The sequence below is a fragment of the Balaenoptera ricei genome, chromosome X (assembly GCF_028023285.1).
Source record: "Balaenoptera ricei isolate mBalRic1 chromosome X, mBalRic1.hap2, whole genome shotgun sequence".
In the NCBI taxonomy this organism is placed as follows: Eukaryota; Metazoa; Chordata; class Mammalia; order Artiodactyla; family Balaenopteridae; genus Balaenoptera; species Balaenoptera ricei.
In genome coordinates this window covers 13,017,680-13,045,145 of record NC_082660.1, presented here as the reverse complement: position 1 = coordinate 13,045,145, position 27,466 = coordinate 13,017,680, and the positions used below count along the sequence as shown (strand labels likewise).

The 27,466-nt window shown below is 36.4% G+C and overlaps 1 protein-coding gene across 3 annotated transcripts; it reads left to right on the top strand.

Annotated features, from left to right (window-relative positions):
- The first annotated feature begins 26 nt into the window (after positions 1–26).
- AP1S2 (adaptor related protein complex 1 subunit sigma 2) lies at positions 27–27,466 on the top strand. 3 transcript variants are annotated; one of them, XR_009500248.1, is made up of 6 exons: positions 71–155; positions 2,335–2,513; positions 8,791–8,899; positions 9,445–9,582; positions 13,768–13,862; positions 26,154–27,466. XR_009500248.1 is itself a non-coding variant. In XM_059911272.1 (5 exons), exons 2-5 carry the CDS (start codon positions 2,335–2,337, stop codon positions 26,199–26,201), a joined length of 474 nt encoding a protein of 157 aa, XP_059767255.1. In that variant the 5' UTR covers positions 27–155; the 3' UTR covers positions 26,202–27,466. The 3 variants fall into 3 exon arrangements, 2 of the variants coding, with proteins under 2 accessions (XP_059767255.1, XP_059767254.1); XM_059911272.1 differs by lacking the exon at positions 13,768–13,862 and having other exon boundaries at positions 27–155; XM_059911271.1 differs by lacking the exons at positions 13,768–13,862; positions 26,154–27,466 and adding an exon at positions 21,967–22,682.

The window sequence follows — 27,466 nt, the reverse complement described above, 5'->3', positions numbered from 1 at the left end:
CTCGCCCTCCCCTCGCCGCCTAAGCCTTCACTCCGCGAACCGGGTCCTCTCCCCACAGCAACACGGCTTCTCTTCCTCAGCTCAGCGACAGGGGCTTCCCCTTAGCCGCCGCCGCCGCCGGCCGAGCCCCGCCGCGCCTGCGGCCCGCGGCCGCCGTAAGTCCCGGGAGGCGAGCGGGGGCGCCGGGGACGGGGAGCGGGGAGGGAGGGTCGGGCGAGCCCCCCGCTGCCCCACGAGCGCCCCGACGACCCCACCCTGCGTCCGCCCGCCCGGCCCGCCACTGGGGCACCGTGCCTCGAAACTCACTTCTCTTCGCGTCCGCGCCCCTCTCCACTTGGCGCCGCGCCCCAGGATGCGGGGGCCAGTCTCGGACGCTGCGGCGGCCCCGCGGCACCTGTGGTTCGGGAATCGCCTCAAGTTTTGCGGGGCATTTGCGGGCGGGGGCGGCGGCCGGGGGCGGCGGCGACCGAGGACCCTTGGCGCCCCCTGCGCGGCGGCGGTTGCCATTGTCTGCCCCGCTCCTTGCCTGTCACCTCGCCCGGGCTCGATCGGTCAGTGATGGAGTGCGGCCCCCCGTGGGGCGGCGGGCAGGCATCGGAGACGGCCGGACCGAGGAACGCTGGCCCCGAGCCCGTTCCGCGGCCGAGCCCATTGTTTTTAATACCAATCTCCAGGAATTGAGGTGCCCTGTGATTTGTGGCAAAATCAGAGCGTTGGTTTTTAACTAGAGGAAAGGAATACTTGTGCCTTGCGACCGGGCATCGTCCCATGTTAACATATAATTTATTTTCAAGAGAGTGAATTATTTATTCGTCATATAAAGTGAGGGGGGGGGGAGGTGGTGGAGCCTGCTATAGACTCCCTTGAGTCCTTGAGTTCCGAAAGCAAACCCCCAGCCCTCCTGGTCATCGAGATCCGGGAATACGGGTCTGTTCTTTTCCAAGTTCTGCTAACGGGTTTGCATGAAACGTTGTCCAGTTTATGCTTTACTTGCTGTCCCCTTCTAATGCCGCTATCTTAACAGGACTTCTATGTGAGGCACTTTGACATCAATAAACGAATACTGTCCGTTTATTTCGTGACAGGCATCCTTTTTAAGTGAGGTGTTTTCAGCCAATTTTAACTTTAATAAAGTTAAATTGTCGCATCGTAAATTTGTAAATATCTTGATGCCTGTTTGGATTATTACAAAAAGCGGCAATGATTTCTTAGCGAAATTTAGGGCCCATTTTATTCAAATTGATTGTATAAATTCCCCCACCCCATGTTCAAATTCGGCATGGTGTGGTGAATATTAAGAGTCAGGCTGAATCTTACTTGCAGTAACTAGTACTGGAACATAGAATAGTTAAAAGAAAAAATATATATATCTCTGAATTCTACCTTTAAATTACCTTTGTAGAAACAGTGCTTATCTGTTTACAGTTGAGAAGACCAGTTGAATTATTATTATACAAGAAGGTTTCCTTAAAAACTAAACATGTAGACTAATCATCATTTACAGATTCCAAATAAATATATACAAAATAGTTTGTGTAAAATACACTAGAATTCAGCATCCGCTCCATCTGTAGATGCTATGTTTTTTATCGTTTTAAATGAAGTATTTCGTGTAATGTATGAATGTGTGTAGCTCTTATTTTGGCTTTTTAAAGGTTTTATTCTCTTAAGTAAAATTATATTAACTCACTTTATTGTGTGTATATTTATGGTGGAATTTTTAAAATGAGATGAGAAGGGATACTTAAATCAGGCTTTTATTAAGAAAAATGCATTTATGGGATTTTTTTTTGGTTTATATTTTAGATCTTTTGTTTTGCTTAAAATATGTAAACATAAACTGAAAGAGCATTCTAAGTTATAGCAGTCTGTCTACAAGTAATTCGGTCTGGAACTAGGACAGCTTGTTCTGTTTAGGGTGAAAAATAGTAGATCTCTTTCTCTCAAATGCATCTAAACCAGTTGATGTCAACAATTCTCTTTTGATGCATATACATACATTCCTATAGCACAGGTACACAATAGTTTCTTAAATTGCAAGAATTATCTTTCTTTTTCATCAGAATTTTCACTTCACCTGTTTTTGTCCTCCTGTCCCGCCCCCCCCCCAACTTACATGGAACAGGGTGGGGTGGGAGGATTTGCATCTGGTGGGAAGATCTTTCTATAAGAATTTCCTTCTATTTTAACTGGCATAGAAATATTGATGGCTACTCATCATTTGTTAGCTAAACGCCCTGTCCCCCAAAGCTTCTCTGTGCAGCATGTCATCTTAACCTTAACTTTATTGAATCGAAGTATTGCCTGTAATCTTGGTTCTGTTTATCTTAACAGATGCAGTTTATGTTGCTTTTTAGTCGTCAGGGAAAGCTTCGACTGCAGAAATGGTACGTCCCATTATCAGACAAAGAGAAGAAAAAGATCACAAGAGAACTTGTTCAAACCGTTTTAGCACGGAAACCTAAAATGTGCAGCTTTCTTGAGTGGCGAGATCTGAAGATTGTTTACAAAAGGTATATTTTTATTTATCAGGAAGGTGAAATAGAATCAAATGTTAGATCATTTATAATGTGGAAATTGCAGACTTTTGAGGGATGACATTTATAAATAATGATTAATAAAGATATAGATGAAATAGTCTTAAGGTAAAGCTTTGTATTTTTAAGATAACTGCTGTTTTGATTGATTACCCAGGCTAAAATGTTAAAATCATGGAAATCTTTTTACACGAAATTATGTAACTGAAGGCATAAATGGTACTTCATGTTTAATCATCTTTTTAGGAAATTTGAAAGAATTCATTTCTTTGAAGGGGAAAATAAGATCAGTGTTTTAAATTGTGTGAGTAATTCTCTGAATGTAGATAAGCATTTACCCTCCACCACCACCTTCTCCCCACAAATCTGTAAAGTAATGACTGATATTTGACATGCCTTTTAATCTGACTTTTAGGATCTCTTACTCACTTATAAACACCTTGGATACATAGACCATTTTAGTCATAGATGTAAAAACTGGATATATACAGGATTTGTTCGTTAGGGCTTATTAATTTGAAGTACACTTGTTGCTGTGGTGGAGGTGTGATTATAGCTGGTAGATAGATAATTTTGCCAAGAACAGACTTTTAAAATTTTGATGTTGCAAAATGACTCATAGGTTGGCTTTGAACACTAAGCTTTTTAAAAAATGCTATACATCTTTATTAATACCTGAAACTTTTTAATACCTTAAAATAAACTTCTCAAGATTGTTCTAATCAGGTTAAAATAAATATAATTACTTTGTTTCTTCCCCATTTCTGTTCCCTTACAAATAATTTACTGAATTTAAGATAACATTCATGCATATAAAAATTCTTTCTTGTGAGGGATGTGCAGGGAACTGACTGTATGGGCTGCGATGGGGGTCAAAGAGAAGCCTAGGTTTTCTCTCAGTTTTCCTTTATTCCACTCCAATATGAGTGGGGTTTGTGGGGGAGATGGTAGAGGAAGTCATGAAGGTTATAGGACATCTAGAACTTTAAAAATACCATAGACTCCTCTTTAGAGTAGAATGAATATTAGTCATCTTTGGGTGATTTTGTATCCAGTGTTTGGTTTAGTATTTGTTGAGAAAAATCATAGCATTTTAGAGCTGGGAGATGTTTTAGAGTAATCTAGTCAAGTGATTTTTTTTTTTTTTTAAAAAAAGCTTTTTGCCCCAAGGATAGAACCTTAAATGAAACAAGTGGAAGTGGAGGTGCTCGTGTGAAATCAGGACTGTATCTCAACTCATTTGGCTTCCACCCTCTCTGTAGATGGTTCCTGAGTTTGAAAACCACTACTGTTGATCAAACTTCAGCTTTATAAAAAATGAGAATTTGGGAGAAGTGACTTGTCCAAGGTCAGTTGCTAGTGACTCCCGTAGTGGTCAGAACTCAAATCTTAAGCCTGGAGGCAAGGGTTTTAAACTGGGATGAATAGAAAATTTGCATTTCTTTAAAGATCCTGTAGTTGGAGAATGGGTGGGGGAGGGCTGAGACTGGCACCTGAGGGATCTGTTAGGAGGCTGCCTCATCCAGCAGTCCTGAAGGAAGACCTCTGCTGTGGGCTCAGCAGGTGGAAGAGCTGTTCCCGAGGTAAGTTTGGTAAGACTTGGTCACCGCTAGAAGCAGGGAGGGCAGTGAAAGAAGGGGAGGAGGGGGGTTATTCCACATTTCTGGTTCAGTTGATGGGGTAAATGGTGAAGTAGAAGGTTGACTTTGAGGGGCCTGTGTGACTTCCATTTGGAGATGCCTAGTTTTCTCAGGGTGGGCATAGGCATGGAAGTCTGGGGGAAAATTAGGCATAAAGCGTTAGATCACCAGCATTCAAGCAGCAGGCAAAGGATAAGTATAAGGTCAGTCACATTGGGGAAGGGGGGAGAGTTTCAAAAATAAGGCCACCAGTGCCAAAGCTCACGTGAAGGTCAACTAAAGTGAAGAATATTAGATTTTACAGTGAGCATTTCACAAAATGCCCTTCATCAGAACATTTTCAGTGGAATAGTAGAGACAGAACTCTCGAAGAAATGGGGCAAAGTGTGAAGAGGTGGAGACAATAAAACAGCAGGTGTAGACTATTTGGGGGAGCTTTGCTACGAAGGACAGAAGAGGTGATAACCACCTGTAGACAGGAGTGGGGGACAGGGTTAGAAAATGACATAAGAGACTTAAGCTTATTTCTAGATAGGGGAAGGAGTCCCCCGTGTGGAGGAGGAAAATACAAGCAAGGGAATCAGTCCCAGGAATCAAGATTCCTGTAGCTGAAGGAGATGGCCTGTCAAAAGAAAAGAAGGCACTAGTTGGTGCTCTGTGCACAGCATTCAGCCCGTCCACGTTGGGCCACCTCTGTTAAAGGCTGTAAAGGGTAATCTCACCTGACTCTGATATTTACATCAAGCGCCTATAAATAAAGGTGCACTAAAAAAAAAAACAGCTTTACTGAGATGAAATTCACATAAAAAGTTAGAATTTATAATCAGTTTTCCTCTGCATTTCCCCATTTCATACTGAAAACTCATCTAGGGTACTTAAGGACATATTTTTTGTAGCTATGAACAGGTGATTTTTTTTCCCTAGACCAGCTGGAAGAGGAGACCTTTTAAGCAAACAAATTACCGCTTAGCTACTGAGAAATTCTGAACTAGCACTTTCGCTGTTCATATCACCAAGTGATCTTTATGTCTGCCTTCCTCAAGTTGCCTCATCCACATTCTTCATCCCTGAGCCTTTCATTGTAGTTGCCCCTCTTGGGGAGGGAGAGGTGAGAGGGGAGTAAGGCTCAGACTGAAAATCTGGGGACTTGAGTTCTTTTCCCTTGGCCATTAGCTAGTTTTGTGACTTTGAGCAAGTCATTTTGCCTTTGTTTCCTCATCTCTAAAATAAATGCTCTTGAAGATCCCGTGAACACAGAAAACACTATGCGTTTTTGATTCCTATTTTGTGCAGCATGTTATGGATTAAAGTCTTAAAATTAATTCAAAAATACACACCTACCAATTACGAGCTTCAGAATTTGTTGAAGAGTACTGTATTGATTTTCTTTACTAGCAAAAGAATATTTAATGACATAGCAGTAGAATATTGAGAACGGTTTGGTTACAGTCACCCACAGTCAGCTGATATTTAGCTGACTGGGGAGAAGTCATGTGTTGTGAATATAAGAATAGGCACCTTCAGATGTTCTCCGAGTGCTAGTAATTAGAGTAAGCCTTAATCTACTCTGCTAAAAATAACCAAACATACCTTTCTTCTTACTAGTCTATTAATTTTACTTCAGATTTAGACTTACAAATATATACTAAGAGAACAAAATGAGCTCATTATTGAATTTTTTAAAACCACTTGGTTCTGAAAATAGGGAGTATACCTCAGGTTCTCCTGGTAATCTTTTACTAAATCAGGATAACAATTTTTATTTCTCTCTCTCTTCAAAGCACGTAAAATATTGCTTTGAATATGTTTTAATTTTTGCCAGTTGCAGGATTACTTTATTTAGCACAGTTCTGGGCCATAGTTTTTAATATAAAACTCAGGCTCTGGAGTCAAATCACTGTTCTGGAAGATTACTCAATTAAGCCTGAGTCTCCTGTAAATGCAAATAATAACGGTATCTCTCTGGAAGGGTTTTTTTGAGGATTAAAATGGTAAATTATGCCAATGCCTTAGGTAACATTTAGTGCCTTACTCAGAGTGAGGACTCAATAAATGTTACCTGTTATTATGCTTCTGTTTCTTTCTTCCTTAAGCCTTCTGAAAAGAGGTGCCTTCTTATAATCCTGATAACTGGATGCTCACCTACAGTGAAGAATTCATTTAATTTGATATTAAAGTAATATTTCCGAATGACTCGTATAATCTAGGACCTTTGACTAGTGTTTAAATGCTGTTTACTTGTAAGTAAAAAGTAGTACTGTGGATAAGGAGCGAGGATGGTGTAAGCATTAGGTTGCTTAACAGTAGCATTGAAGAAATCTTGAAATTTAAAAAACAAATTAAATTTACCTGACGTTGCCTATTAGTAAATTCTTTCTAATGGAATTATTTAGCACTCTGTTCATAGCAGCTAGTCATGTCTGGTTTTTATCTACCAAATTTTTAATGTCAGCCCCTTTAATCTTTAGTTTTCTTAATTCAGAGAATCTTATGTGTCATTTGTATCAGTTTTCCCAAATTTAAGACTATTTGAGGAGCATGGGTTAGGGAGGATGGAAGGTTGGAATATCCCATTGCTTTTTAAAGCGATAAACAAAACATAGGATAGTGCTGGGAAAGAGAGGAAGCACTTTGTTGGTAAGGTTGGAGGTGGTGCCTGTTATGTCCTTCATGATAATAAATGAATGTGTTTGAATGCCTTCTCTCTAAGACTGCAGGGGACCCACCATTTAAAATAACTTGGTGAGGGACTTCCCTGGTGGCGCAGTGGTTAAGAATCCGCCTGCCAATGCAGGAGACACGGGTTCGAGCCCTGGTCCGGGAAGATCCCATATGCCGTGGAGCAGCTAAGCCTGTGTGCCACAACTACAGAGCCTGCGCTCTAGAGCCCGCGAGCCACAACTACTGAGCCCACGGGCCACAACTGCTGAAGCCCGCACGCCTAGAGCCCGTGCTCCACAACAAGAGAAGCCACTGCAGTGAGAAGCCCGCGCACCGCAACGAAGAGTAGCCCCACCCCGCTCGCCCCAACTAGAGAAAGCCCACGCACAGCAACGAAGACCCAACGCAGCCAAAAAATAAATTAATTAATAAATAAATAAATTTATTTTTAAAAATAAATAAAATAAAATAACTTAGTGAATGTAGAAATCAGGTGGAATGGACATGGCAAAAAGTGTAAGTGTATGACAAGGGAGTCAGTGTGGTAGAGTGGAAAAGGCCTGGAGTTAAGGTCTGAAGATCAGATTTCTTGTCACAGTACAACCACTTGGCAGGCCCTTGTACTCTTTGGCCTCTTTTCTTTCCTTCCGTAATGAAGGATGATGCTGCTTACTGTTGGAAAAATCAAATAAGAGGAAATGTTTTTAATAATATTGAAATTTTAATAGAGTGTTATGAAAATACTAGTTATTCTCATACTGAAGAGCAGCAATTCCTTGAGTTTCAAAACTGAGATTGTGTGTGTGTGTGTTTGTATGTTATTTTACATTAATGCTATGAGCAGTAATTGCCCATTGTGTTTTCTAAAAATCACTTAAATGCTCCTCTGTGAAAAGTACAGTGGCAACTGAGACTTGTTTAGAATGTCTTAGGTTTTCATTTTGTTTCTTTTCAAAAGCCTTAAATACATTTAAACCCTTTGAAAATATTCTTTTAACCCTCCTCAAAGGACTTGGTTAGGTCATCCTTCGTTATGTATGCCTCAAGGTTGTGTTAATAAGTTTTGGCTTCCTTGGATCAAGGATAACCTAGTCCCATGTGCTAGAATCCTAGTTTGGAGAATATGAGTTTTCCAACCTTCTTATACCTTCTTCAAGGGTAAATAACCCACGCTTTAATTTAACAGGGTAGAACTTGGAAAATTTGAGGACATGTCTCAGTTTCCCCTGTTCTCTTTAACGTCTATGATTACTTGGAACTGTTGTTTTTTTCTTGAGGTTTATTCCATAATCCTATAAACCTCCTTTAAAAATAATTCTGTGCTGTTAGAAGTCAAGATAGTAGTTACCTTTGGGGCTGGGAGGCTGTGACCAGGAGAGGTTAGGAGAGGGGCTTCAGGGGTTCAGTAATAATTCTGTTTCTTGGTGCAGGTGCTGGTACACAAGTATGTTCACTTTGAAACTCATCAGGCTGTACATTTATGACTTGTGTTCTTCTCTGTGTGTATATTACACTTCAGTAAAATGTTCCAGAACGTTGACTTAACGTTGACAGCATCTTCAATAAGTCCTTCAGTTGGAGAGTTTATTTTCTTCCCTGTTTACTTGTGGTTTGAAATAGTCACACAGCACACTTTGTTTTAAGTAAACTTGAGAACAACCTGGGTCAGCTGTGTTTTAGAATATTCGTAGAAAGGAGCCTGAATGGAAGAAGAGCAAAATAAGTAACTCTTTCTAGATGGTGTGATTTTTTTTTTCTTTTTTGCTTGCCTGTACTTTTCAAAATTTCTTTTTTGTACATTTATTACTTTTATAGTCTAGGAGAAAAATAGTCTACTGTTGTAAAGAAATAAATTGTATAAGCATGACATCTTTCACAATAGGATATGAAAATGTATTTTAGAAAACATGGTTATAGGGTAAATTTTTTTCTACATCTGTTTTTTGTTACAGATATGCCAGTCTGTATTTTTGCTGTGCTATTGAGGATCAGGACAATGAACTAATTACCCTGGAAATAATTCATCGTTACGTGGAATTACTTGACAAGTATTTTGGCAGTGTGAGTAGTATTTTGTTTTAGGAAACTGAATGCCACAGTGCTTTTTTTTTTTTAACCTTTTCTGTAACAAGTTTATTATTTGATTATCTTGGGGATTCTGAGTATTTGACAGTAACTGTGGGAGAGGGAAGGAATGACTGTTTATTGTCAGTGTGCCTAGTGAGTTAACTGCCAGAATTGCTTGACCCCACAGACCTACTCATTTAATTATGCTGGTGAGAACGAGGTTTAAAATAGTGAAATAGAAAGGGGTCCAACTGCAAAGATTAATATACTGGAAGTGCTTAGTATAGAATTTAGATTTGGTTAGCAGTTACATTCATATTACCCAGAAATATGTATTTCAAAAGATCAGTCTTTATGAGTAGAAAATTATTAAGTTGCCCATGTTAGGAGCTTGCAGAGTCTGGTCTTTCTTAGCCTATAGGCATTAAGATTGATTCCCCCTGGTCAGATTTTACTGACTACCTGATAGTAGGTAAGTAGGTAAGTATCTTTTACTTTCTTCGGTTTTATTTATTTATTTATTTATTTTTGCTTTTCAGGTGTGTGAACTTGATATCATCTTTAATTTTGAGAAGGCTTATTTTATTTTGGATGAGTTTCTTTTGGGAGGAGAAGTTCAGGAAACATCCAAGAAAAATGTCCTTAAAGCAATTGAGCAGGCTGATCTACTGCAGGAGGTAAGCTACTCAGAGTTCTCTTGACTAGACACTAGCATGTTTTGCTCTTATAGCGAAGTCTCAGTCATCTTCCCTCATTCTTACAGTTTCAGAAATTACTCTGAAGCATGCTTGGCATGTAGTGTCCATGTGCAGTTTATTGATTGGAATATGTGTCAGCCACATCAACTCAGTTATCTGTGGATGGATTGTTTACTTTGGAGGTGATCTGGAGATGGCCCATTTTGGGACCCCAAAACACCCGAGTCCAAACATTTAGAGGACAGACTACTTTAAGATGGGAAAAGTAACAGTAATTTGAGAACTCTCTGTCCATTGTTCTGAATTACTTAAGATAACCCCTTTTCTCACTAGTGTGTACAATGAGGAGTTGACTGTGAGATTATGGCATTTTCATTCCAAGTTGGTTCATATTTTCACCTCATGTCCATTAAGTGCAAATGTAGCCAAGCAAATGATAGTGTTATAATTATACTTTTTGTAGAATCCTCTAGTTTTGTGTTAGCAAAACTAACTAAAAAGTATTTCTATTTCTCTATGCTTTTCTTAAATAGCAAACCATGTTCTGTTAAACAGCTACATTCTTGTCTTGCCTTGATATCACAAGAACCATTGATAAAACCCCTTTCCCTTTCTAACTTCCACAGTTGTCTTGGGTTAATTGTATACTTGATACTTCTGTACCTTCAATTTCTGAAGTTAAAAATTTCATAGATAAGGCTACCTTTTCCTAAAAACTTAATGATACATTAATTCAGGTACCTAGTTGAATTATGCTTTAGTCATAATTGTGGTTTTATTCAAATAGAAAGTTTATAGCATGAGGAGAAGGAGCTAGTCGATATAAAAAAATGTAATTTTTTCATTATGGTAATTGTCTTTTTTATTATTAAAGGAGGCTTTAAATCAGAGTAAATCTTTTTCTTCATTATAACTTCTTAACTGTTGGCCTCAGTCAGGAGAGTGGGGAGCTCTTGGTAATCCCTCTGCATCAGTCACTGACTAGGTCAGTTGTGGGGATTGTTTGAAGTTGGGATGACATCATCTGGAGCATACATAAATTAAATATGAGACAATGCTTTGTACATTTAATTATCTTGAGTTACCAAAACGGGTTAAGGTGCCTGCAAAAGTGAAGTATTTTGTTGACAGCCCTAATGGCATCTGCTGTTCAGTAGTGAAATGAGCACAGCCCTTTTTCCATGTGTGTATGGTTTGCCACAGTTGTTTATTAATTGATTGCATACATGTCATTCGAAGATTTTTTTTTTTTTTAATGTCAGATGTGCCAACTACAAGCTCATATTCTACTGTTGTAAAATTGCTTTAAAGTTAGCACCTCCTTATTCTGCTGTTCACTAACCAGACTTCTAAAAATTAGGTCAAGACCAGGGTCAGAAATTGGGAATTTTTCTTTTTCTTTTTTTTTTTTTTTTGGCCGCGCCATGCAGCATGTGGGATCTTAGTTCCCCGACCAGGGATCAAACCCATGTCCCCTGCATTGAAAGCGCAGAGTCTTAACCCCTGGATTGCCAGTGCAGTCTGGGAATTTTTCCTTCCCTTGATCACTTTTATATTTCATTATTATGGAACTATATTCGGTTCTATCAGATCCTGGTATTTCCTCCAAGTTCTTCATCATTTCCTGATTAATTGCATTTGCCATGAAACATTTCTAAAGTTGTTGAAGTTCAGCTTTTAATTTTAATATTTTTTTCTGGAGAGTAATGTTTAGGGCATTGACGTCTCTTGTGTCTGGATTGTTTTTTAAACTCTACTGGGAAATCGCTATACACTTTGCAATATGACATATGCTAAATTTACTTTATAGCATGTATTGAGTAATATACTAGAGGATCCAGAAGTTATTACAAGTACATGTTTGTTTGTAAGTGTGTACGTGTGTGTGTATCTCCCCTATAAAAGTATTTTAATAAGAAGTAATGTCTCTTTTTTTGAAGTACTATTTTTATATCTCTAATTGGGAAAAGTAGGAATGGAGAGAGAAGCATAGGATGTCCTTAGTTCCATGTAAAATTCTCCTTACCCCATCTCACCCTAGTTTAAAAAAAAAAACCTGACTACTGTTAATTACAGTTCCGTGTCTTTAGAAGAGAGCTTTGGCCCTATTTCTCATCTGTGACTACCTTTACATTGTTTTGTACATAAACCAAATTGATACTATATTAAGACATTTTCTATTCAATGGTCCAAGTGAACCATCTTTCTTAATTTAGCCATTCAGGTCTTGAGGAGGCAGAACGTGGCTGGTCCATTCTGAATTTAGAGTGAGGTTAAGGCCTTTATGAAACCAAGCTAAAGTCTGTATGGGGCAGTTAAGCTTCATTCAGGTTATTCTGTTCAGGTTAACTTGTTTATTCAGGTTATTCACCAACATACTGTCATAAGAAATCCAGGATGATAAGATGTTTGTTTCCTACAATAGAGTCATTTATATGTTGATACATGATACAAGTTTACATCTCTGGGAGAGTATTTGAATATTATGTTCATAAAATAGGTGATAGAATAAGATGAGAAAAAGCATTCCACAAACTGCTAAAAAAGATTTGTCTGGGCACCATGATAGCAAAAAAGAACTATGATGATAGCTAATGCTTATCGAGCACTTAGATGTGAGGCATCCTATGCTAATCATCAGGATTTCCTGAGAAGGGGTCATGAGAGCCTTTTTAACCAAAGAAGAAACAGAGGCTCTCGAGGCTCGGTGAAGTTCCAATGACTGGTCCTAGGTAGCAGTTGGCAAAACCAGGATTGTAAACCCAGATCTGCTAGACTCCAGAGCTGTATGAAATCTTAACCACTGTGCTCTGTCCGCCCCAACCCCCATTTGTGTATTTTCTTGGTATGTTTTAAACATTCTGTTTTAGACACCAACTTCTGTATGTCTCAGTAATATAGTAAAGAAATTCATAATTCTCCTGGAGGTTTCTCTATGTTGAACAAAGTAGGTTTCCTAAGACTGATGCTATCCTTTACTTTTTAGACTGGAAATTTTCATTGTCCAAGTTATCAATAGTTGGAATTTATTAATTGGATATATAGATATAAATAGTATTTTTCAAATAATTTCTTGTTGGATTTATCAAAATGCCTAGATCTATAGTAGCGTTTTTGGTCTTAAAATTTAGGGTATAATATTCACTTAGTCTATGTCATGAAATGATTTTGCTTCCAAAATTGTAAATATAGCTGTAAAAACACTTATCTAAATGCAGCCTTAAATTTGTAGAAGTCCTAATTAATTGATTTTAATCTAGTTTTTCATATATTGTGATTTTTTTTCTTCTTCTTCTATTTGGTGTCAGGTCTTTTACTTGAATTGATTTTTTCTAAACACCAAAGATGACTTTGAATTTATATTGAAAATATCTGTTGGCTTAAAGATATATGCAAATCACAAAATAATTTTGGTTTTAATCCTTTTTTAATCTGTGAAATACACACTTCTATCCTTAAAAATGTTTATTTTCTTTAGAAAAATTTCTTTAAAATGTCCCTTTTACTCAATTTGTGTAAATGTCATGTAGTTTGTTTAGGTAGTCCTTCATTTAATAGGCAAACAGGGTTAGAAAGTCAGTGCATAAAGTAGATTTTCTATTAGCATTTTATAGTCAGTAATGAGAACATAACATAAATGTGTATCTGAATAATAATTACTAAAATATCAGATATTGTGATTAAATAATAAAGATGTCTTATTTTACTTAATTACTTGGTAAGGAAGGGTTACAATTTTGATATTTCTAGACCGAACTCTATGTTAATTCCTTTTGGTATTCTGTTGTATGAATACATAATTAGATTTGGGGGTAAAGCCCAGAAAAATTGGTCTGTTATCCAATTTTTAACGTTTGACCGTTGGAATTTAAAACATATTTTCTTAACATGCCACTCGTACTTAACTTGATTCTTAAATTATTAAAGTGCAACATGCTGAGATTACTAAATTGACATTTTTTTTTGCAATACTTGGAACATTTTCCCCAGCACCAATTAAATACTTATTTTAAGCTAGATTTTTTTTGGAGGGGAGGGCATGGGGAAGCAGTACAGTTGGGTTTATTTTATAAACATTACATATGATGACAAAGGAAATATAGAGTGCATTTTCTTTGTGAAGTCAGGCACTTACCGGTTTTTCTCTGCTCCTTAATTTTATAGAGCCAGAATGAAGAATGGGGAGGTTTGTCTGAGGATATCTTATGATAAAGAGCAGTCTAAGGCTTTAGTCCCTTTGACCCCCACCTTATTTATTGGTAACTACTAAATTTACCATTTTCGTGGCATGGATAAAATGGGGTGTTATGCCAAAACTGTTGCACGTGAGATGATTTCAAGTCCTTGCTTGATCTGTGAAGATCAAATAGTTAAATACTGGGTGTTGGGCTTTAACCCTCAGCGGTAGATGCATGATGGTGTTGATCAGCGCTTTGAGATGTGTCAACCTTTTTTTTTATACTAACAGCATCATTTTCAAATTCGTGGGGGTTTTCCTTTTGAGCTTTGTTTGCTGTTGGTATTGTTTCTCACTAAAGTAATCTGAGAAATGAAAAATAAGTGAGGTACCAAAAGCAAGCATTACACTCATGAATTTGCTTCTACTTCAAGGTGGTCCACTTTATGAATAGATTTATTGGATTTACAGTTGTTAATTTGCCTCATCTAGAAAGTGGTGCTCTATGGAGAATTAGTGCTGCTAAAATTGATTTGTTTTAGTGCTGGGCCTGCATGATACATCTTAGTACTATACAACATCTTTGTGGAAGTAGTAATTAATAAATCTCTTGGACTGCATAAAAATGGAAAGGTAAGAATCTTAGGAGAAAAAGTGATTTCTTTAAAAATGAATCTTTTGTAACTTAAAAGTATTTTAAGTAAGTAAGTACTTATTGAAGTATTTAATAACATGCCTTTTAATAAGTTTGGGGTTTTTTAAAATTAAAATCTTGCTAATTAAGAATATTTGGACTTTGGGCAACGTAGTCAAACTCAAGAATATCTTACATTGTTTTAAAACAGATGCTTTAAAATATATACAGTAATATAACAGCAAAAAGCATTTTGATAAAAATCCTCGTAGGATTGGCTTTAATAAGACAAGCTCCTGTAATTCCTTTGTAATTACCACTGTTTATATTAAAACCTTTAAGCCTAAACCTTCTTCTTTTCAATTGGGTAAAAGTTAACAAGGCTATATAGTCTTTTACGCCAGCATATTTTAATTTTTTTTTTTTTAATAAATTTATTATTTATTTATTTTTGGCTGTGTTGGGTCTTCGTTTCTGTGCGAGGGCTTTCTCTAGTTGCGGCAAGTGGGGGCCACTCTTCATCACGGTGCGCGGGCCTCTCACTGTCGCGGCCTCTCTTGTTGTGGAGCACAGGCTCCAGACGCGCAGGCTCAGTAGTTGTGGCTCACGGGCCCAGCTGCTCCGCGGCATGTGGGATCTTCCCAGACCAGGGCTTGAACCCGTGTCCCCTGCATTGGCAGGCAGATTCTCAACCACTGCGCCACCAGGGAAGCCCAATTTTTTATGAGTAAACTTGATTGGGGTCTGCTAGACCAAATTCTGGATAAGTGAGGTTTAGTTACATTAATGCTTGAAATAGAAAATACAGAAGGGTAGATACAGAGAAAACAGAAGGCGGAACAAATCTTGCCTTTCACTTTGCATTTAATAAGAAACAATTTGGTCAATGCCCTTGGTCACTGGTTTTTAGGTTGTAATCATTTTGCTCTGTGTTTGTTTTTTGAGCTCTTCTTCTTTGTTTGCTTTTCAGAATTTTGAGGATTTCCCCCTTGCTGTTTCATTTTAATTCATTTTGAGTCCACTGTTGCTACTCTGGTCTGTTTGTAATAATGAAAAGTGGGAATAACTTAAAATATTCAGTAACTGTAAATCTGATTTTCAAAAGTATTTGACAAGAAGCCACAGTAATAAATGCAATTTTATATCACAATAGTTACATACACATAAACCAAAAAAATTTTTGGTTAAATAATATATACTTACTCATATTTCTTATTTTATAGTCTCATGTTTTCTATTCTATTCTTCTTTTTTTCAATGCTGGTCCTGATCCACTAAGTTGATTGCATGAGCCCTAGGATTGGGACCTGCACAGGGACCTGCAAAGAGCATATTCCTAGCTGGTGGTGCTGGTTTTATGTGTTTATTTATTTATTTATTAATTGAAGTAAGTTGACCTGATTTTTTTCTTTAAAAAGTACTTTCTGAAAAATTGCAGGGTTTGAGTTCTTTTTTCCCCTATTGAGACATTCTTTTTTCTTTTGTTGTTTCCTCTGCTGTCCTTTTTTTTTTTTTAATAAAAATTCCCATTATAGGAAAATTAACAAATACAGGCAAGCACATGAGAACATAATCTTACCCACCAACCAGAGACAATTTATTCTGATTCTCAACTAGGTTTGGGGGTGGGGCAATTGTGCCTCCTCAGGGGACATTGGGCAATGTCTGAACACACTTTTGATTGGCACTACTAGCCATGAGGTGCTACTGGCATCTGGTAGGTAAAGATCAAGGACGCGCTGTTAAACAACCAGCAGTGCCCAGAACAGCCCTCTCAGAATAAGAAATTATCCGGCCTCAAGTGTCAACAGTGCCAAGGTCCAGAAACCCTGGTTTAATTTAACAGCATGTAATATATAAAAATTTCATTTATAGATTCCATTTACATTTATGGACTGCTACATCTTTTCAATATAATGTATAGTCCAGATTATAAATGACTGGCTAAAAATGAATCAAAAGTAGAAGGGGAAAAAAACCCCTAAAAATTGTGAAAGAAGGAGAAATGTGCTCAAGTAAATGGCTATAAGAATCACCTCTGTGATCCACCAAAATTACTTTTACTTGATAACCAGAGATAACCCGTAGCAAAACTTATGGGATGTCACTATATAATTTAATTTCCTCAACAACAACCAAATCTGTTAACATCTATTAAGGTAATTGAGTTTTTGCCTGAAAACAGAATTGAGCATACCCTGCAGGCAGTTAGAACACTTGAATTTTCTGCTTATTTCCCTATCCACCTTAGGGATTTGATAATTCCTTAAGAGAGAAATAGTTTAAATGACCAGAATTTACATATATAGACTTATGTTGTACCTATAGACATTTTTGTTGTTTTTCTTTTATACCCTATTAGCGTTAAAGAATTTACTTAGTAAAGATATTTAGAGTTTGAATATTTGAAATTCAGTGATTCCAAGAAATCTTTTCTATTTTGAAAACTCTGATTAAATTTAGGGCATTTCAAGTTATGATCCAAATGGAAGAACAGGGCAAATACAATACAACTACCCTAAAATGTGCTTAAAACTATTTCTTTATAGTTTAAAGTTATATTAGCTAAGTTAATTATTCTGCTTCTTTATTAAAAAAGTACAATTAACTGCCAGAGAAAGTAATTTCTCTTTACTATTTTATCACTAACGGGTTTTAGAGCAGGGTTTTAGGAAATGTAGTTAAGTTTTTCTCATTGTTATTTTTAAGGCAAATGTAATAGAAGTAGACCAACAGCACAACAGAATAAGACAGCAGGAGATATGAATAAGTAATCCATAGATGAAAGAAAAAACACATGGTCCTTTGACTAAGGGAACGTAAATTAAAATACCAATTAGCCTTTTTTTTTTTTTTTTTTTTTTTTTTGGTTTCTTGGATTGGCAAAGAAGAATTGTTTGCTTCTTATGAACACATAAATTTGTATTCCATTTTGAAGGGTTAGTTTAGTGATATCTATTAACAGTTAAGTGTGTACACCTTTGCCCCATTAGTTATACTTGAAGGAATTTTATCCAACAGAAATATACAAATGCAGCAAGACACATGCTCAGTATAATATTGAGCCATTGGAACCTAACCAAATGTCCATCAATGGGAAATAGGTTAAGAAAATTATAGTACAACCATACATGAAACTGTTAACCTGGCTTTGAAAGAAATGAGATCAATTTCTATGTAATGATATGGAAAGATACTCATCAAGTAAGAAAAGATCTAGGAGCAGGACATTAACTTAACAGTATTACCTCTGAAGATATTTGAGGTCCCTCCCTCCTGTTTTCTATAAGTGTAAAACATGTATTTTAAGTATAATTTTTTTAATTTATAAATTTTTTAAAAAGACAGAATGCTGCTCTGTGAATAGAAGACTACATTGTGTTGTTCCTTTAGGTGAAACTAGAGTAGAATTTGCTAAAAAAGTTTCAGCAGGTAAAGTGAAGCACTTATGTTCTCTTGGCCATTTTAGACACTAACCATCTGGAGCAACCATATTGCTCTTGCCACATTGCTAACTTAATGTAAAAAAAAAAAATCACTCGATTTTCCTAGTGCCTCACAAGTGCTTTTGTAATAAGACACCATGAGCCCTTTCATCTAAAAGGTACCTTATAAAGTGCTCTCATTTCTTCTCTTTTTATTCATTGCTAAAAAGAGATCTTAGTGCATTTGGATACTCTGCAGCCCTTTGGTCTTTAGCTCAAGGAATAGAGTTCCAGAGTTGAGAATAAGGACTTTGCCACAGTATTCAATGAGGGGCAATAAAAAGGACCATTGTATTCTAGAACATGAAGGACAAAGGATACAGTTCAAGGAATAAGTGAAGCCCCTTCAAGAAAAACTGGAGTAGAGCAGTAACTTCAAATTACACTTCCTTATATATATTTTTTATTAAATGTACATTATTTTCTCTTTGACTACATAGTGTACCAGAAAGAAAAATCAGGACACTAGGTTTTCAGTTTTGGATCCAATATCACTAGTTTATTTAAGCACTTCTCATCTCAACAAGACTTAAGCCTTCAGATAATTACTTGCTTACCAGTTTTCATTATAGTTTATCAGATCATTTTACTTTTGAGTCATTGGCCTAGTATAGTGAATATCTGGGAATTTTTAAGGTAATGAGGTTTGTCTTGTCTTAGGAACGTAGGTGGTTTTGAGAACAGGTGTAACTTAATTCCTTTCTGCTGTGTTTGTTCTACACTTCCCACTACATCTGGTCCTTTTTGTAGGGGATTAAGAAAAAGATTATTCTTAGTATGGAGGAAAGTTGAACATGCATGTATACTGAGGAGAGGAGCTAATGGAGAGAGCGATGAAAAACAGGAATGGAATAATGGGAAAAGTATATGCAGAGGGTGAATAGGAATGGAATCAAGAGCATTGGTCTTGAGTAAGATGAGTCTTCTCCCTCCTCTGTTTTGAGGAGATGAACGGGTTAAAGCTGTAAATTTTTTTTTTTTTCCTCATGAGTTGGATGAGTTGAGAAACTGCAGCTAGAGGAGAGCTGCAGGGACTGAGGAGAAAGAAGAGGTAGATAACTTGAGGAAAATGTTGAGGGTTTGGAATAGATTTGCCCGGGATTAAAGGCCCATTTCAGATTGAAAATAGTAAATATCTAATCTTTATTTAAAAAAATAGGTCTCCAAAGAATCTGTACTAAGGGCAACTTGTGGTTTATATTTGTGTAATACAACTTGATTAAATTTTTTTTCTCACTATTTTCATTCTGGTCTTTATTCCCACACAATCTAAATCACTGACATTTCAGTGTATTAAACTCAGTTTGCTAGGCAGTAGAAGACAGTAGGTCTAATTCTGCACAGGACTATAAAGTCTGTGTATTGTAACAGACTTCACTCTCACCCTCCCCAATTCTTAATTAATATAATTATTCCATGACTCATAAAATGTACTGGTGGTAAGAAGGCCCAGAATACTGGAGTTATATTTAATCCACTATAATGTTTTCCTCGTATATAAGAGAAAAAATAACTTGGTTAATTATGGGCATATCTGTCATTTAGCTAAAAATCAACCTTAAATGTTAAATGGTCATTAAGGCATTTATTTGTAGCACAACTTTCTCAGCCCTTAGCAGTTTAAACTGGGCAAGTACTTAAAACGTGTTATAGCAACTGAAAAGTGGTAAAAGAATACATTTATTTTTTTTTTAATTAAAAAAAATTTTTTTTAATTATTTTTGGCTGTGTTGGGTCTTCTTTGCTGCGCGCGGGCTTCCTCTAATTGCGGCGAGCGGGGGCTACTCTTTGTTGCGGTCCGCGGGCTTCTCATCGCGGTGGCGTCTCTTGTTGCGGAGCACAGGCTCTAGGCGCACGGGCTTCAGTAGTTGTGGCTCGCGGGCTCTAGAGTGCAGGCTCAGTAGTTGTGGCACATGGGCTTAGTTGCTCTGCGGCATGTGGGATCTTCCCTGGCCAGGGCTTGAACCTGTCCCCTGCATTGGCAGGCGGGTTCTTAACCACTGCGCCACCAGGGAAGCCCAATACACTTATTTTTGTGGGTTTTAGAGTTGTTTTCTTCTTGAAGAATGTTTTTCCGGTGAGGAGGTTTTTGCCCTTTGAAGAGTATTCTTCTCAATTGATTGGATGGTAAGTTCTTAAGTACAGTAATATGGATCATTGTTATAAAGAATAGTTTGGCTTTATCAACTCTTTTCTTTCCTAAAGGGTATTAAAGGTCTGTCAGAAATGCCTGGGGCAGTCACTGTTGAGAATTGCTCCTATAGAATTGTTTGTTCTCTTTCATAGTTAAGTCTCCTCTGGGGAGGAACCGCTGTGTACTCAGCCCTATTTGGGAAACTACCTTTTTCTTTTCTTTTAATTGTTGGTTTTCACATGGTGTGATATAAAATTAAGAGAGAAAACAAAAATATAAAAAGCTGTAATATAAAGGCTCAAAGTACTGGTATTATTTAGGTGAAAGGTTATTTGATAGACTTAAATTTTTCTTGTTCTCTCTCCAGAAAACAGAACATGTATCACACAGCAAGAGTTTCGTTGGGTGTAAGAAAGCATACTAGAATATGTGCTGGAGTACTTACATGCATCAAAATGTAGTAGGATATATAAATTCCGTTTGTAATTATAATTTTGTCAAGTTTGTTGTTTATAGTTTAGCATTACCTGAAAAGTTTAATTACATTAAATCGCAAGGGATAGTCCCAATTATTTCATTTAACTGATATTTTCATAGGGAATTTTGCTCTGATAATGATCTATCATTGGGGCTTATAATTTATTTTTTTTACACAGCGAATATTGAAATAGGTTCAGAGTTCATTGACCAAAAAACTATTAATACCATTGATACCGAAATCGAATTCCCTCATGAAAATGAAGCATTTAGGGGTTCAATTTATTATTAATATTATTTTAGCTTGCTGCTTCATTCCACAATATTCTGAGTGGGAGGAAAAAAGCAATTATATCTTTAAACTGTTTAGGAATTATCTGAGGATTAAAATTTAACTGGCTTTTTTCCTCAAACACTTTTGTATTTAATGGTTATTATTTAAGTATAAGGTATCTGTTACATATTTTATTGAAACAGTTTACATGAGTTTGTAGCCTAACATTTCAAAGTGCCAAGTTGAATAAATATTAAGTTGAGGATATCTTAAAAGCACTCAAATCAGCAGTTTTAAACTTTTTTGAGTCACAAGCCTTTTGGAGGGGTATAATTGCTTTGAGAATCTGATGGGCCCGTGGGCCCTCTTCTCAGGAAAATCTGTACCTAATTTTGTCTCTAGTTTCAGGGAGTTTTTGGAGTCCCTAGACATTAATCTCTTCTGTGCACTCTAGGGTCAGTTTAAAACTTCACCTCAGGTTACCTTGTTGATGTGAGAAACATCCTTTTAGGTACATTTATAGAGAGAAGGCATAGACATTTAACAGATCTATTTGGAGAGTCCTTTAAAATCTGTCTTGAGGATTATTTTAAAAGTAATATCCTTAGTCCCAAGGGCATATAGTCTTTGGAATTTTTTTTTTAAGCTAAGTGAACCATTGAAAACCTCTGTTGCTACCAAATGGGTGACTACTTTTCTCCTTTTTTCTTGGGAAAGATTTTCCTTTAGGATCTGTAAAAGTTCATGGTCATTCTGGGATGTAATGATTTTCATTAAGGGACTAAATTCCTTTGCTTCGTGTGGTAAAATCCTGATGAACTTGAACACTGGCGGGAGGGAGTATTCTAACTGGATTTTGAGTTAACTCAGTATTTACCAGATGACTTATACTGAAAAATCTTTTCAGAGTATTTTTAGTAAATACAGTGCTTTCAGATTTTGTAGGACATATAGGTCATCATTTAGATTATCATTATACACAGTAAAGTTATAAAAGATGAATCTGAACTCCTGGGCATTGTTTAGAAGTTAAATATTCAGCCATGAACCAAAATTCTAAAAACAAACCAATTCTAAGTTTCAATTAAGATTTCTTTACTGTGCACTAAACATTCTAGAAATCTGATTGTGTCTATGTCAGTTTGTATACTGTGTGTAAGAATATATGCATTTCTTTTGTAGCCACGTCATGAATATTTTAATGTCCCTGTGTACTAAATGACTACTCATCATCGTGTATGCAGAATTTCACAGAGGAAATAGAGAGCTGATATGCTCATGAAAGAAAATATCCTGAGCTTGGTGACTGATTATCTTGTATAATAATAATAGAACATTTCAGAACCATTACCTTTATAATTGTAATAATTTTCCTGTTTTCATCCTCTTTTCTATTTTATTTTCATTCTATATGTGATCTTGATATAGCTTTCCCTGCTTGCAGCTGGTTTAATTTCTTCTTGAAAAAATATGACCTATGACCATTTTGAGTAATGTTTCATCTTAAACACGTACATGTCATCATTTATGAACCATCTGTGATTAATCGTGTAAGAGGAATACCTGGCAATTGTTAAAATGTTTACCAAAGAAAATATAGCTGAAACGCTATGGCAGAATAAGCAATGCCATAATATAGTGTGGTTTGGTCTTCAAACGTTGGCGGGGGGCAGGGGGAGCTGTATTTAGGGTGATTATATTATAGTCTATATGAGCAAACGTTTTCTAATGTATCACATAAAAGTGTATTTGGAAATAATACAAGAAAGTAAAATCTGTACTATTATATAATATTTAAGGTAAAACATTCACAGTTTCTAAGAAATTTATAATGCCACAATTATTGAATCACATTTGTGCTGTACAATATCAAACAGTCCGTTTAAGAACTATCAGAAAGCTATGTCAGAAAAGTCTCTTCTGCAATATCTATTGTTCAATAGTAAGTAATCCTTTCAAAGTATTAATATGGGCTTTATTTTATATAGTTAAGATTCTTATATTGCTTAAATACTAATATTTTACTAGTTATGGTTTTATAATTGTCTGCATTTAGATACTTAATGATTTGTTAAATACGGTTTTATATTTCTGAATATGAAAACCTTTAATATTGATCATTTTTGTGTATACTTTTAATAAAACATGCAACATATATTATTATAAAGGGGAAATTACCAAATAATTCATTATGTCTAGAGCGTTTAAAGCCCGAGTTAAGCAACTTATCATTAAACAATACATTCAAAAGATGCTCAAACTGATTTACCATTGAAAGAAGACCTGTGAAAATGTGTATAAGGCAGGTATGCAGATCAGTTGTTTCCATTCTTACCATTCTCACTGTACTACATGACATTTGAAGCACCTGGGTGGGCGGTCAAATGAGAAATTTAGCATTATACATTGATAGCATTGGGAAACATTGGTCTTCCGTTTCCATTATTTTCCTCTATCCCTCCCCCAGCCCTGCAACATGTCATTCATGTGGTTTTAATGCTGCATAAATATGCACTGTCTCATGCCTGTTTGCTTTGGATGCTGTGTGCCCACCTGTAACAAGATGTTGCTTCTTTTGTTATTTGTATACAGCTGCTTGCTTTAAACTAGTAGATTCTGAAATACCTTTCCTTGCATGTCTAAAATAAAAGTATTGCATGTACTTTGTCTCATGTGAATGACTTTTTTCTTCTCCATCCTTTTGATAAATAATGTATTTCATATTTTAATTTTTCCAGGTAATTATTTTAAATTGTCTTTTAAAAATAACAAAATTTACTAGTTTAACCATTTTTAAGTGTACTGTTCAGTAGTGTTCAGTATGTTCACATTGTTGTGCAGCAGATCTCCAGAAGTTTTTTATCTTGCAAAACTGAAACTCTGTACCCATTATACACAACTATTCCCCACTTCCCCTCCCCTCAGCCCTTGGTAACCAACCACCTTTCTACTTTCTGTTTCTATGGATATTACTAATTCAGATAATGGTTTTTCTAGGTAATTTTGAGCTACAATTTCAGTGTGAACATGTGAAAATTAATTTTATATTATAAATACAACTGATTAAAAAACTCGTAACGTACGGTTTGTGTAAGTCTCAAAGGAAGAAAATGTGTAAATGATTCTTTGAAATTAGGCCTTTCAGAAAGGACAGATACTTTAAATAATGCATATTTGAGAAGCAACGTGGTTCTGTTCAAGAAATGCTAGATCAGATTGCAGGCAGTGAACACATAGGGGAAGTCTGACCAGCTCCAGGGAATAGGATAGGGGGACATTTTTACATGGATAAGCTAAGAATGTTAACTATAGAATTCAGTGTAGGCACCCTTTAATAAATACATTAAAGGTTGTATGATGTTTTAAAAATTATTTAACATTAAATGGAAATGATTCTTTTTAAATAGTCCCCTTTATTTAATATGTATGTGATTCAGATGTCAGTCTTGCAGTGTATTTAATGTTTAAGGCTAAACATTATAAATGAAAGAGATTGGCTTACATCATTCTTGGGAGTGTTGCATCACTTCCATTAAACTTTCTTTTAAAGCTATATCATGAAAACTCTGAGACATACAAATAGAATAGTATAAGGAACTGTCATGTACACATCACTCAGCTCCAACAACCATCAACTCAATGCTAGTTTCATAAATCACCACCCCACCCTGCCTTTTTTTTTTCCACCCCGCCTTTTTTGCCTATTTTACAGCAAGCCCTAGACATCCTATCATTTCATCTTTAATACTTCACTATGTATCCCTAAGAGATGAGTACCACACCCCCCAAAATTAATAGTAATTCCTAATATCTTATGCGTGGTTGGTTTTTTTTTCCTAATTGTCTGAAAAATGCATTTTTATAATCGGTTTGTTAGAGCCAGATTCCAAACAAGGCTCACATTTTATCTGGTCTCTTTAAGTCTCTCTTAATCTTTAACAACTCCTCTGCTTTTACCCTCCTTTGCCTTTTTTGTTAAACTGAGTCCCCTATGCTGTAGAATTTCCTCCATTCTGTATCTGGCAGATTATAATGGTGATGTTTAACTTGTTTTCTTATCCTCCATGTATATTTAGGTCTGTAGCCTGGTTAGGTTGAGGTTCAATTTAGAGGGGGGGAGGGGGGCAAGAATACTTCATGAAAAATAGTCTTTTTTCACCAAAGCTGACTTTTACTCATTTTTCATTAATACACAAACATACTAAAAGGTCATCATATGAACTTTATATATAGAGCTGGTTTATAGTAAGGCTAAATACCTTCATTTAGATTTCAGTTGAGTAATGTATCAGCTAACATTTTTTGAGCACTTTCTGTGAATCAGGCACTAAGCCTTATCTCCCTTAATCTCTACATATGAAGGTAAGTACTATGATCCTTGTTTTCATAGTACAAGGAATAAGGAAACAGACCAAAGAGTTTAAATAATTAAGATTATTTCATGTAGTGCTTTACATACAATTAAATCTAATGTATGGATTTATGGTTCAATTAATTTTTCTTTTGTTTTGTGCTGTACCACAATTAGGATGCAAAAGTAAGTTATTTGGGTACAAAAATTGTTTTCCTCTGTTAAAATCTAGTATGCCTTTTAATTACAAACTTGTTGCTAATAATACCTGAAATTTGACCTACTTGGTCCTTTTTTATTTTGTGCCGTGCAAAATTAGACACTTTGGGAAAACTTTTAATTTTTTTCTAGTATGCCTGCTTTGTTTAGTCTTCTTTTGACATTTAAAAGTGAGTATTGGTTGTTACATAGAACAAAAGGCACTTTTGTCCCAGATCCCAGAGCATTCTTTCTGTATGTTGCTTCCACTGAAACCATTGGTTGCTCTGGGGAGGTCTGGGAAGGTGAGTTTCTGCAGCCTTGCTGCTGGGGACATTTAAGTCCAAAACTGAGTAAAAACTCAGAGAAGAATAAATACATATGACTTGAAAAAAGAGCAGGGAAAACAAAATATGTGAAGAATGGGGAGAACTCAGGGGGGTTTCCCTGGTCTTTATTTAGGGGAGGTTTTGAATTTTAACACTAAGGTAACTTACCTTTCCTGTAGAAATGTCGGGTAGCTGTGGGTTTGCACTGCGTTTGCAGTGGGCTTGACTGCTTTTTGTGTTACAGCAATGGAGCCCAGCACAATTGGTAGGTAATCAGTAGGTATTTAATGCATGCTGAAAATATCCTCCTGTGGTCTCTGATGTTTGGGGCACAAACTGCTAAATAAGCACTGGCTCTCCATAGAAGTGCCCATACTGCTGAACTGCTTGCCTTCAGCATTCTCTGAAACTTGCACGCCCTTCCGTGTCAATTTCACATTCTCAAGCCTCCCCGGATCTGCTTACCAGAGTCTCACATTTTCCCTCCACAGGAAGCTGAAACCCCACGTAGCGTTCTTGAAGAAATTGGACTGACATAACTCTCCTCCCCTGTTGATGACTTCTTGTGGCATTTCACACACTGTAGATGGTCACTGCCTTCATGTCCATGTTAGCTAATGGTGTAAGATGACGTCTTGTCAGTATTACTGTTCTGCTAAGCTGCTTCATTCAGGCCTACACGATCTTTTTTTAAAGGGAACTTTGGTTAATCAAGTGATAAGGGACTTAAATATGAATTAGAACGAATGCAGGAAAAGAAAGGTACTTTTTCTGGCTATTTTAAAGTTTATAGATCTGTTTCTCTTGAATAGATTATTATCATTACCTTGATTATGTGTATCTATGAACATGACACAATCAGGCAATATACATTTATTAATTACTGTCTTTGGCAAAAAAATTAAATTATGTGAAACCTGGTTTTATGAAACCAAAGACTAGTGCATTTCAGTATATATGCAAATAAAGGGAATTGACATGTCACATATCAAATGAATAAAAATTTCACTCTATGTTGAAACTTTAGGAAAAAACCAAATGTATACCAAAGACCCTTATTAGAAACTAAACACCTTAAAACAAAGGGAATACACAAAAGACTAATGGAATGATGCTGTTTTACACTAAAAATTATTTCTTAGGCATTCCAGACCTGGGACGAGGAACAGAGATCAGCTGTTTATAATAGTAAGCACGTTATTTTTAAGGCCAAGGAACATTTGACTCCTGAGCTAAGTTTCTTGTTGTCATAATCATTTAGTCACTTAGTTGTATTGTTTTTGATGCCCCCAAAATAAAATGGAAATGTTGACTTACCAGGGATTCTTAATAACAGTATGTTATGGAAAATGTTTTACTCCCTTCACAAAGTGTTGCATAAGTCATTGTTTAAAGCACGAATATTCCTTCCAGGGTGCTTGTTACAGCCAAATTTATTTTACTCCCCTATTGCTTCCCTCCACTTAGAAGTGCAGCAAACTTTAGGGCAGCTTCTGTCCCTTCTGTGGCACTGCCTAGTTACTGGAAGTGATAAATATAAAAACAGATACCACCTTTCATATGAAAGTGTGAGCTGAATGAGGTAAAATGGCACTAGCGGGCTCTATATTTTTTAAGGATATACAGTTGTTTCAATGTCACTTTTATACATACTTCTATGTATGTAAACATGTCTTCACGGTTTACACTTTCATTTGTATCTGCTGGGCTGGATTAAGCTTTGTTGTGATTGTGACCAATATTCAGGCCACGTGAGCACGTCTTATCACATCGCCAATTAGTTGTAATAAATGTTCAATGTACA